Source organism: Crocodylus porosus, unplaced genomic scaffold, assembly GCF_001723895.1.
Source record: "Crocodylus porosus isolate Cpor-Errol unplaced genomic scaffold, CroPor_comp1, whole genome shotgun sequence".
Lineage (NCBI taxonomy): Eukaryota > Metazoa > Chordata > Crocodylia > Crocodylidae > Crocodylus > Crocodylus porosus.
This window is the reverse complement of record NW_017728943.1, coordinates 53,831,959-53,844,007: the sequence shown is the minus strand read 5'-3', so window position 1 is coordinate 53,844,007 and position 12,049 is coordinate 53,831,959. Positions and strand designations below refer to the sequence as shown.

The 12,049-nt window shown below is 39.2% G+C and overlaps 1 protein-coding gene across 1 annotated transcript in view; it reads right to left on the bottom strand.

The window, feature by feature from the left end:
* Positions 1–12,049, bottom strand: part of SRBD1 (S1 RNA binding domain 1) — a 207,194-nt gene that overhangs the window by 177,643 nt on the left and 17,502 nt on the right. The window contains exons 8-9 of the mRNA XM_019548564.1: positions 10,854–10,989; positions 2,707–2,810 (exon numbers count right to left, since the gene is read on the bottom strand). Coding sequence (XP_019404109.1) covers positions 2,707–2,810; positions 10,854–10,989 — 240 coding nt within the window. The remainder of the gene's footprint in view (positions 1–2,706; positions 2,811–10,853; positions 10,990–12,049) is intronic.

The window sequence follows — 12,049 nt, the reverse complement described above, 5'->3', positions numbered from 1 at the left end:
AAAAAAAAAACAAAAACTAATGAGGCAGGCTATTGGATAGTCCTTCTGAGCCCTGTTAACATCAACCCACCAAGATTCAAACTTATGATCCAACAGAACAGGGCTGTTCAACTTCTGGCCTGCAGGTCAAATCTGGCCCATGGAGCTGTGACATCCAGTCCACAGAGATCCCCACAGATTGGAAAACTTGGTAGTGGGGGAGAGGTGGAAGCTCCATGAAGCTGGATGCAGCCTTCCCTGGGCTAGCGGAATCAGGGCTGGGCCACCCCCTGTGTGTCTGAACTGGGCCAGGATGCTCCACATCCCCCCACCATACATATACCCAGATCAGAGCTAAAATATTCTGGCCCAAGCTACTCCCCTCCCTACGCGTACCCCCTCCATCCGGATCAAGCTGCCCCAGGGCACATGAACTGGAACTGGGACTGGGCTGCTTCTCCATTCCCACTGCCATGCGTTGGGATTAGGGCCGCTCTACCCCACCCCCAGGTGCGGGACTGCTCTGTCCCTCCCCCAGGCTCATCAGATCAGGGCCACCCTGCAGCACACTGCTTCATGACCAGCTGATGCATCCAGATCAGAGTTGGGACCAAGCTGTTTTCCTCCCACACCACGTGTCCAGATCAGTGCTACTCCACTTTGCCTCCATCCCAGGAGGATGGATCAAGGTCAGGCTGTGAAATCCCCAAAGCCAGATAAGGGTCACTGGCTGGATCCAGCCCGTGGAGGACTGGGCACTGTCCATTCAGCCCAAGGGGCAAACTGGTTGGGAACCATTGCCATAGAGTATGAGTGTTTCCACACTGCAGACTATTAGGCCAACAGAAGAGTGGTATGGCCACTACAAGTTTGGAGACAGCCAGCCAAGGATGGCTAGGAACTTGTATTTGGTAGAACATAACTTCTGCCATACAGTTTTAGACAGTGTGGAAAAGCATAGAACATAGCACAGATTTTCATGAACCAATATACATTTAAAAAGTTGCTCCCATACAATTTTTTGGTTGAGGAAAATAAATTGCCCTTAATTAGTAAAAATTAAGATATTATATTGGACTCTTAAACATTAGGGCACTTAAATGAATAAAAGTTGGATTCCTGAGGCAACTATTTCTCTTACCACAGAATGACTCACAAAAAATCAAACAAAAACAGCTAAATTTACATTTTAAACTTTCATTCTTGTACCAGTGACAAGCTGTTCCATGGCAGTGATTCACACTGTTGCTGTAGATTCAGCTTTTCAGACAAGAACACTCAGAGTTATTGTCTGCCTACATGGTAGACAGTATTGTGTTGAGCAGGCAATTTGGTCTGAAGCATAAAACAAAGATAAAATGAATGTTAACTGTACTCAGGAGTCTACCTGGACAAAGTGCATAGCTATTACAATTAAGATTCACAATACTAAGACAAAAGCATGTTTTAATCCTGTTAAGGAACTGTAAATGGATCAAGCAACCTTCTGCAGTGTAAAAATGTACCTTACCTTTTCTACTTCCTTTCTTTCAGCAAACGGAAAACATTAATTTAAATTGAGTATTACAGCGTATATCCATCTTTATGTAATCAAATAACAGCAATTTTTCTTTCCTGTCTATTTCACATTAACTAAATTTTAGACACCAAGGCTAGGATTCCCAAAATGACTTCCAGGGAGCTGGATGTCTTAACAACCTTTAATTCAATGGAAAAAAATCAACCCAAATCTTTTGTGCATGCAAGCCTGAAAAACACATAACATCAGAAAAGTATTGCCCTCCAAGGCAGGCTGTTCAGGTTTTGTTGACAAACAAGAGGAGGAAGCAAGTAAGAAAACAGACAAAAGACATAGAAACAGTGAATACTAGAGAAAAATATTAGTACTGCAAGTATTTATGCCATTCTTTTCATCATAGAACCTCAGACTACATTGCAAACATCAAGCAAACCCCATGGAAGACAGATAAACTGAAGAAAACAATATGCTGCCTGTCAGAAAGCAACTGATTAAGAACTAGAAATATAACGCATAAATCTGGATTCTCGGTCCTAGTATTTACCATAAGACTACAAAACTATACACAGGATATTTATGATAGGAATTATGGACGGAGGAAGAAACACATTTAGATTTGGCAAGTAAAAAATGAATTGGATTTTAATTATTAAAATAATAAATGAAACTTATTCATAACATGTAGAGAATGCTTTCCAAAGTATCCAGCTAGCCTGACTTTCATGTAGCTACACTGTGGGGGGAAAAATGTAATATTACTTAGGAATGGAAACACTCTTTTCATTTATAGCTCATTTTTAAGAAACACAAATGGCCTATTTTAGACGCATGAAATTGAAGATCTTCTATGATGTATTTAATCCTAAATAATCCTTCACAGTATTCTCACTGTGTAGAAACCCTACTATAAAAAGTCCAAAATGCTTTCAACATTTAAATAAATCGCTGAAAATTTGATAATTTGAATTGCTTAAAGCTTGACTCTATAATTCACATTTCATATCCAAAAGCATCCTAGTCCTGATCATCATATTGGCAGTAGTTAGAAACACAGAACAAGCCCTAGTTGTTCTGAAAGTAAGGTCTTCTGATAAATTATTTGTTTAAATTATTTTTTTCTTTATGGAACAAGCTATATGACACACATTTCAGCGTGTAGCTGTCTGTAGAAAAAAAAAAAAGACTTCTGTAAGACTATATATACAGACCTTTCATTGACACACCACCTACAGAATTCATTCTTCACCCCGTCAGGAACATTGACCTTCACTGTCAGTATCTTCAGATTTTCCCCTCGGTTAATGGCCAGAATCTGAGTGCAAACATAAATGGCAAAGACAGATGACACACAAAATACCCAAAAGATAAACTTATCAAGTCAACATTTGTGTATGCGCTTGCTTGACATTCTGCAGCAATTCGCGTTGGTTGAATAGTAAATCAGTTCACAAAGCGTTGGTTTGAATAGATAATATCCAACATTTAAATTACATTAAATCATGCCATACAAGAATGCAGTATACGGTTTTCCCAGTGATAGCAAATCTTATTTCAGAAGCTTTTCCTATATCTCTCTCTCTATAGAGATATAAATAGATATCGATCTGGGTGTATATCTATAGATCTAGATATATATCTATAGATTTGAGAGAGGGAGAGAGAGAGAAAATGAGTTTCAACTGAGGTTCTGGAAGGGCAATAAATTCTTGTTAATTACTGGTTGATCCACTAAGTTAATTTTCTGTTAATATTGTGCATGTGCACATGCACACATTATGGGAAAACAATATATATATTTTAATGGAAAATTAACTAAGTGGATGAATCAGTAAATTAATAACCAGTTATTACCCTTCTATAACCTTAACTGAAACTCAAACTAACTATATGGACAGCAATTCAAATAAAAAAAAAATATACACTGAGAGATTCAGTGTTATGCTCCAATTTCTTTATCTATAGTGACAGCAACCAAATTTGAAATCATTCAACATGGAGCAGATTGCCTGATAAAAGTCTAATTAATTTAATTTGTAATAGCTGAACTTACGATTACTCACCTCCTAGGAAAGTTCCCGAAAACAAACATTTTGGACATTTGTATACATGCTTACGCTGCAGTGCCGGACACTTTTAAAATGTGAGAAAATGGTAGCGGCATGCTTCTGAACTAAAACACACTGAAGATGTGTTTTAGTTCAAATGCACACCGCCACCATTTTGCCACTTATACAACTGCACATGATAGTGCAGTGCACATCAGCTCACGTGTGGGACAGACTCGATTAATCGAGAGAGAGAGAATGACTTTCAACTGAGGTTCTGGAAGGGCAATAAACTCTTGTTAATTACTGGTTAATCCACTGAGTTAATTTTCTGATTAATCGAGTCTGCTCCGATCCGCCTGCCGGATCTCCAGCATGTTGCGGGATGAAAAGGTATGCGTATAAATGCCTTTTGGCTCTCGTTTTCAAGTTGATAATACTATTCCAGCCTTTAAAACTATGCACATATTTCAGACATGACTTGTTTTACAGAAGTAATCCACTCATGAACTCAGTATTTACATTTACAAACAGTATACAAGTCTAAGTTACAGAGACTGTGGATACAGTACCTGCAGACATCTGTCAGTATATGTGCAAAATTTAGTTCAGAATTCAAAGAATAGTTATCAGTCTAATCCACAGGCCAGAGATGTTTAGAAGAGCTGATCTGGACTAGCCCCTTATTAGCAACTTTTAGACGATAACATTTCTGAATAATGGATCTAATACACATAATACATTAGGTACGTAATAGATTAGGACTGTAAGGAAAACAAAATGGTGTTATTTCCCTATTTTTACCAGAAATAAAACTCCCTTAAATATCGCTTAAATGTTAGAAGCACAGAAATCATAAAAAGCTGTTAAAAGTTGACATTCTTACATTACTGCACATGTTGCTGTATGTTACAGGCCCTAAGCACTGTCACAACAGAGCATTCTGTGTCAATCATGAACTTTAATTCAATCACTAGCTAACTCAGACATGTCACATATGTTAAATACAATGGTTTAAAATGACTCCAGGACATAGTACCCATTTATATTCCTCAGCTTTTACTGTGCTTGTGACATACCAGGCCTGACATATCATTGAACAACAAACCTAATAATAAAAATTACATGTGAAATATTATAGCATCAGGTACCTTGACTGCCAAAGCAAATGTTTTCGTGCAGAGATTAGAAAGACACATTTTAACAAATCAAATGCTTTCATGTTTATTTCAGTTTCATAAAGCAGAGACAAAGTTAAATGTTAAGCTAAAGTGAAATCAAAATGATGTTCAAGACAAATAATATATCTGACACAGAATTATAGTGTCACCATTCACAACACTATTATTAATGGTCAGCATTTGCATTAAAACAGTATTTATAAAGGCTTTTAACTAAGCTTCAAAAATGTTTTGAGTTGGAATCTTATAAAAAGGTTAACATCTGACTAGAAAATGATTTTACCAACTTAATTTTTTAAGCAACCAATTTATAGAGTTACAAATGATGTGTATATAGAAAAAAATATAAATTGAAGTTGTCTCAATTTAAAATGGCAGGAAAATAATTTACTCTTCCAACACACTGATTATATTCATGTTATGTGATATATTCAAAAACAGGCATAACGTGGTTTTTTCTCCAGAGGGAAATAGTGCCTGCAAATAGGTTATAGACCGGAATGGACCCAACAGATAGCAGCTTCACTAGCATCAACTAAAGATGAAACAACATACCTTCTAACAACAAAAACAGGAATAGGGATTTAATCAAGGGATACAAAGAGATGCATCTGACCCAATTCTAGCTATCAACTACAAAACATGCTGCGCATCACTTCAGAGAACTTCCAGATTACATTTATCCATACCAAAGCTCTGGACAATACCTCAGTTCTGGATACGTTTATACTTCTTTTATATTTTTCAATAATTTTCAATACCCACCTAGAATGACACATTTAATAAAAGTATAAAAGGCTATTATACCTAAAGTATCTTATTTTATGTATCAGTCTTTTTCCCATCAATTAAGTCTGCCATTTACATGTTATAGAAAAGAAATACCCAGAAGACTGGCTCTTAAGCACTAATCTGTTTAGAAGTCAGACATCTTCCATATGATGAGGGTGGTTCCTTCTATTATTTATTATGCAATTACTATATAGGCATATGTACTTGGCCTGAATACTTTTAATCCTAGAAGAGACAAGATGGAGTCTCATTCCCATTAGAAAAACAGGTACATAACTATAAGCTTTAACATACAGTAAAACATTCTAGATGGGAGCATCAAGACATGCAGGTATACATGGAAAACAACACAATACATTCATCTTTTTATTGTGCATAAATGTTTGCTTTGTCCAAACTCTGAAGTTTAAGTATTTACTTGACATCTAGGACTACATAATTTTTTCCAGTTCTTATTATTTGTGATTAAATGCTTTTACTATGATTGTATTATACAAAATTTGAAGCATTTATAAGAGCTACTTGTTCTGTACTTTTAAATATGTACCTGATTTTAATGTACTCTATATATGGCATAAAAAGGGCTATGGATAACTCTCTGGTCACTGAAAGAAAAAAAAAGGTGTTTTTCTCTGACCAATAGTACTTGTATATAATTAACAAACTATTCTAATGTGAACACAGAAGAGAGTTTTATACAGGTATATATAGAAATTAACATCACAGTATCACCCAATTCGAGGATTTAACATTCTCACAATTTTTTCCCCCAAATAGAATAGGTTTAATTACTATAAATGTGACTTACAGAAGTTTCCTACTTTTATATCTAGTAAAAGACATACTGCAGATCTCTTATCTCTGAACAAAGTCACCAAGGGATTAGAGTGAAGGTCTTTAAAATTCTAGTCCAACACCGCCATATCACATAAAATACTAGATGCTTAAGAGATGTATAGATTATTCCATAAATTTCTAACTTCCTTACATCATTTATAGACATGTTTCTTATAAAAAGCCTGCACCAAAATAGTTAAATTAATTTTTAAAAAAAAGTTCCATCTACTCTTCTGCTTGATTTACATGCAGAAATACGTCCCTATTCAGCTTCCTTAATACAAAAGACCACAGTATTCTTTCCCAAAAGTCACAAATGAAGGAGAAAAGAAAGATTTTTGAAGGCATTAAAGAAAAGAAACTCACTGATCCACAAGGAAAGAGCTCTAATCCAAGAGCACAAGCAAAAAGAATGACCGTTTTGCTTTATCAGGGTTGCATGGATTGGACAAGAAAGTACTTCAGGACAGAGAATGACCAAGATTTTTTGAAGCACAAAGCCAAGGTCAAAGTTAAGAAGCAGACAGTGGCAGAGAAGATTTCTTACCAAAAAGTCAAAAAGACAAAGATACTTGAAAAATAAAAAGGGGATTCAACAGAATAGAGGGTTTTGGTAGTATTAAAAACATAGGATCTAGATTTCAAACACTTCAGTGCACAGATTGGCATATAATATATGCTTATACATTGACTAGCACAATGGAGCCCTTGTGCTGCAATATAAGCCCTGTGCTGCAATATAAGCAAAGACCTGGACTCTCAGATACATAACAGAGAAAGATTCAATACTGTAAAAGTTGAACCAGTGATACTAGCAATAAAGACTCCAGGGAAAAGTCGGAAGTCAACAACTACAAAGGTTGGACAGACATCCAGCAGGAAGGCAGGCTAATGAATACAATGAAGGCAGGCTATGGCTTCTTTGGAGATGAGGATTTCAGAGGAGAAAAGAATTGAATCTAGAGTATAGACTAGATAAGGAAAGCATAAGACTTCTCTAGTTTGGAGAACTTAAAGAAGAAATATCCTTTGTTTGGTTGTTAGTATTTAACATTCTGCAATTCCCCTGCCAGGAAGCAGAGGGAAGGGAGAGCGAACAGGACATGGGCTCACAGGGAGCCTGACCACAGGGCTGCCAATCCTGGAATGGAGCTGACACTGCTACAGAAGGAAGGTAAGTCTTCCCTTCCGCTCATCCACACCCATCTGTCTGTTCCCTTCCCCCTTGCCCCACTGGTCAGTATACATGTGCCCCTTCTCCACAATCCTGGGTGCTCAGTGAGCTGGCTACATCTCGATTAGCACTTCAGGCGTACTCCTTAGGTTACACCTCACCCTTAGGGGATGCCACTGATGGACAGCCTGCTCTCTCCCTTGCCTGGGAAGGGTGCAGGCTGTCAATAGATAGGTGACAGAAAAGCAGCCCCTGGCAGACAGTCCTGGGAGGGTTCCAGCCCTGGGAGAATACCTCCCCAATCCCACCAATCGACTGACTGACGAAATGTGTGTGTGGGGATGGGTGGGGGGAGGAGTAGGCAGAGGATTTTTCCTCTGGAGAATAGTCTGCAGTTCATAGAATAGAAAGTGAGGGTTGGAAGGGACCTCAGATGGCCACCTAGTCCAACTCCCTGCTCAACATACAACCATCCCCAACTAAATCACCCCAGCCAAGGCTTTATCTACCTGGGTCTTAAAAACCTCCAAGGATGGAGATTCCACAACCTCTCTGGGTAACCCGTTCCAGTGCTTCACCACCCTCTTATTGAGTGCAAGGTTAGAAAAACTTTTTATCTCCATGCACTCCTCTGGTTTGAACCATAGGATTTGGGGGCTGGGAAGCATCATACTCCCTGGCAGCAACCATCTTGGTGCTTGGGGAGGGTTCCTGCTACAGAAGAATGCCTCCTCTGCCATCATGTGAATGGGGAGGAGGGAATGACAGGAGGAAGGAGGAGTGGACAGGCAGGATTCCCACAAGGCTCCCTAACAGCTTGCCTCTTGGTGGGTTATTAGGGAGTTAGTCTTCCTTCTCTCTCCCCTGGAAGAGAGGGGGAGCAAAGAACTGTGGAATACTGAGCATCCTCAACATCTGAAAAAAGCATAGTTGTTCGTGTTAGTGGGAGGAAGGAGATCTTCCTGGTATACATCTGATCTAACTTACTTGCAGAACATCTCTTTTGCAAGAAATCCCTTGAATGGCTGTACACTTTTTTTTAAAAAACCTTTTTTCTCAGCACAAAAAGAAAAGAGTTCTGTTTATTAAGCTGTGGAAAAATGAAGTGGTAGAAACCACCTTACCTGTGATATTTAAAATACTACCGTATTTTTCGGACCATAAGACGCACTTTTTTCCCCCCAAAAGTGGGGGGAAAACGAGGGTGCGTCTTATGGTCCGAAGGTGTGTGTCCCGGGGAGACGGGGCGGAGCTTGCCCACGGAGGCGGCGGAGCCCGAGCGGGACATCCGCCGCTTGTTTACACCGGAAGCCGGCGCCCGTGCTGGTAGCCGGGAGCCGGCAATAAAAATGGCCGGCCACCGGCACACATAGTCTCTCCTGCCATAAAAACTGGGTGCGTCTTATGGTCAGGTGTATCTTATGGTCCGAAAAATACGGTAATTTAAAAAAAATGGTGAAAATGTGTTATGTAGCAAACCCCTGAACTGTAAATAGACTAAATAAAAAAAACAAACAAGGATTTTTCCCTCCTACATTTTCCAATTTAATTAATCCTATATAGAAGTTTGTTTATTTTTAACAGTCAAATAGCCAATAGAAGGACACACCTAATGTGAGAGGCAGCATAGGCTAATAGCTCTAGCCTCTGACTTGAGGCCTGGATTTTCTTCCTGTTGGTGCCCCTGCTTTGCTGAGTAACATCAAGCAGGTCTCTGCCCTACTATGCCTCACTATCCTGAACTGTAAAACAATGATACTGACCTCCTTTGTAAAATGCCATGAGAGTTATACTTCTATACCAGAGGACACTAGGTACCATAATAAAGCAGCCTACTTCTTTTGCTGTCAGTACTAAAAGACTCCAGTCAGTCTGCAGAGACTCAAAGAGTTCTTTTTTTAAGCAAATAAAATGTAATCTCCCTGATAATGACCTGCAAATTTCTCACTACAGTATTTTATGATAAAATGTATAAGATACTATAAAAGTGATACTCTAACCTTGCACTACTGAGCTCTCCCAGACCTCATTAATGTAAACCTCTGCAGGCCAATTACAGTAATACAATAAAATCCTATAAACATTCAAGCTACAGACCACTCAGATATTAAAACCCTAATAATAATTCATCCTTTCCCCAAGACCCAGATTGCTTAAAATAATGTAATCTTTGTTTTATGATACATGGACCAATTTTAGACATGGGTACCTGTCTGGCAAAATGCTTAGTTCAATAAATCCATTTTTAAAAAACTCAACAGAATTAAAAAGAAAAGTCAAAATCAGAAGTTAACAAGCAGAACCTCATTTGGCTTTTTAATATGGTGACAGGAGAAGAAAATAGACACTAACACTAACATAAAGGAAAGGCATTCAGGGAAGGGGGCAAACAACTGACACCTATAAGTTTTGGGGGCATTTATCATGGATTAGTGACGAAGCTATAAACTGATGGTGGTGAGAAACACTGCACACCAATGGAGAAGTTCCTTTATAGTGGAGAGGTCACCATTTTAAAGTCATATACCACTTTTAAGCAATATAGATCTACTATTATCATTTAGGATGACTGGAAAGGGTTCACAAAAGAGAAGACTGTGATCACCTGCCACAAAAGGAAACACACCTATATTTTCTGTTGATTGTCTGCTGAATGCTTCTTTTGACCTTGTTATTTGGAGCACTTGACTGATAAGTGAGGTTGCTGGGGTTTTTTTTTTTTGGTTTTTTTTTTAAATACTACATTTGCAGGTCACCTCTAACTACAATTTTCTAACCTTTTCCTGCTGCTTCGCACCAATTTCAACTGACAGGTTTAGTGCCAAGTGGCTCAGAGCACTCTTTCTCCATAGGGATGGTTTCTGAGCCAACACAGCATTCTAGCAAACCCCACAAGGGATGTGATGGAAGAACTAAGAAAGTTTGGTTGATTCTGTTTCACAGTTTTCTAAATCTAACTTTGGCTCGCAGCATTGCTGTTAGTTAATATCTAGTAAGTATCCTATATTTTCCTTCTTCTCAGGATTAACTACTTAGCTTTCATCCTTTTCCTTCGTATATCTGGTATGTGCTTGTTGCTTTGCAAAAAAGAGACATCATCAGTCACATTATGTGTCGCACCGATCATGAACACTCAGGTCTCCTAACATGTAGTTTACTCTTCTAGTTTACTTTATCAAGAAACCATTTTTCATTTGGTTTTGTTTAAACTCAGCTTACTGAAAAATTAATAAATTCAGTTTTTAAGCAAGTAATTAAGGCAGCTCATTTTGCCACGGGGCTCACATTAGCTATCTAGAAAGAAAACAGCATATTCAAACATATACCTGATGATGTTGAATGTTCCTTATGTTGCATGAAAAATTATGGTACAGCTGAAATTTATCAACATCCTTGTCATTGACACTTTTGGATGACACTTTTGCCAAAGCTGACTGGAGACAAATATACCTTTGCTGACATCTAAGAAAAAAGAATAATAGATTAGTTGGCCAATTTAACATGTAATTAGTGTTTGCATCCTCAGCATCTCCTTGCTGATTTGCACAACCTGCTCCACTGTGATTCCACTGTATTTCAGTAAATGAGAAAAAAAAAACCCTAGGTCCTTCAATGCCATCTGAATTGTACTTCATGACAACAGTTCCTACATTGCAGAAGTTTAGGCTGATGCTTAAAGTTCTTTACTCATAATGCCAGTCTGTAGAATGCCACCAGTTCAATAAAACAGTTGCTGATGTCCTGCAAAATGCATTATTTTAAGAACAAAACAGCAACGGAAAAGTGGTAGCTGGCACACAAAAGTATGTCTCTTATAAGCCAGGCCTCAAAATGAAATCTTGGCGAACCATCCAAGGCTGGGTTTTACCTTCTTGATGGGTAGGACACAGGTAATGACTAAAGCCAAACAGTACTAGCCAATCAGAACTTACCACAGTCATACAGACCAGTGGTTCTCAACCTTTTTTGTACCAGGACCCATTTGTAAACCTTAATGTCCAGTCCCAACTCAGTATATAGTTTACAAAGAAACAGCTCCCTGGCCCTGCCTGTGCCACTGATTTCCAAACCACAGCCTCCCAGCCCTTTAAGTCCTGCTGGTGCCCCTCACTCCCAACCCACTGCCCCCACCCCCAAGACACAGCCCCCCATTGTGTGGGGCAGAGGGTGGGTGTGTGGGGTGGGGGAGGAGGGAGTAGGATGCAGGACTTATATCTTCCCAGATTTATGCACCCACAACAGGCATGGGGCTACAGCCTGGCTGGACCAAAATGGGCAGGAGCCGCCCTCGCAGCCCAGCGGGTGGGACCCAGTATGAGAGTGAGGAGTGGGGAGTGATACTCATTACTGTCGCCACTGCCACTGGAAGCCCTGTGCCAGCCATGACACCAGCAACTCAAAATGTAACGGACAGAAGGGGAGAGGACCATGCTGCTCTCATTTTTTCTTGCTACCAGTCAGGCCTTGGCTCTACCCCACACCATAGCCCAGCCATCACAGCCACTCCCCTCAGGCCACCCAC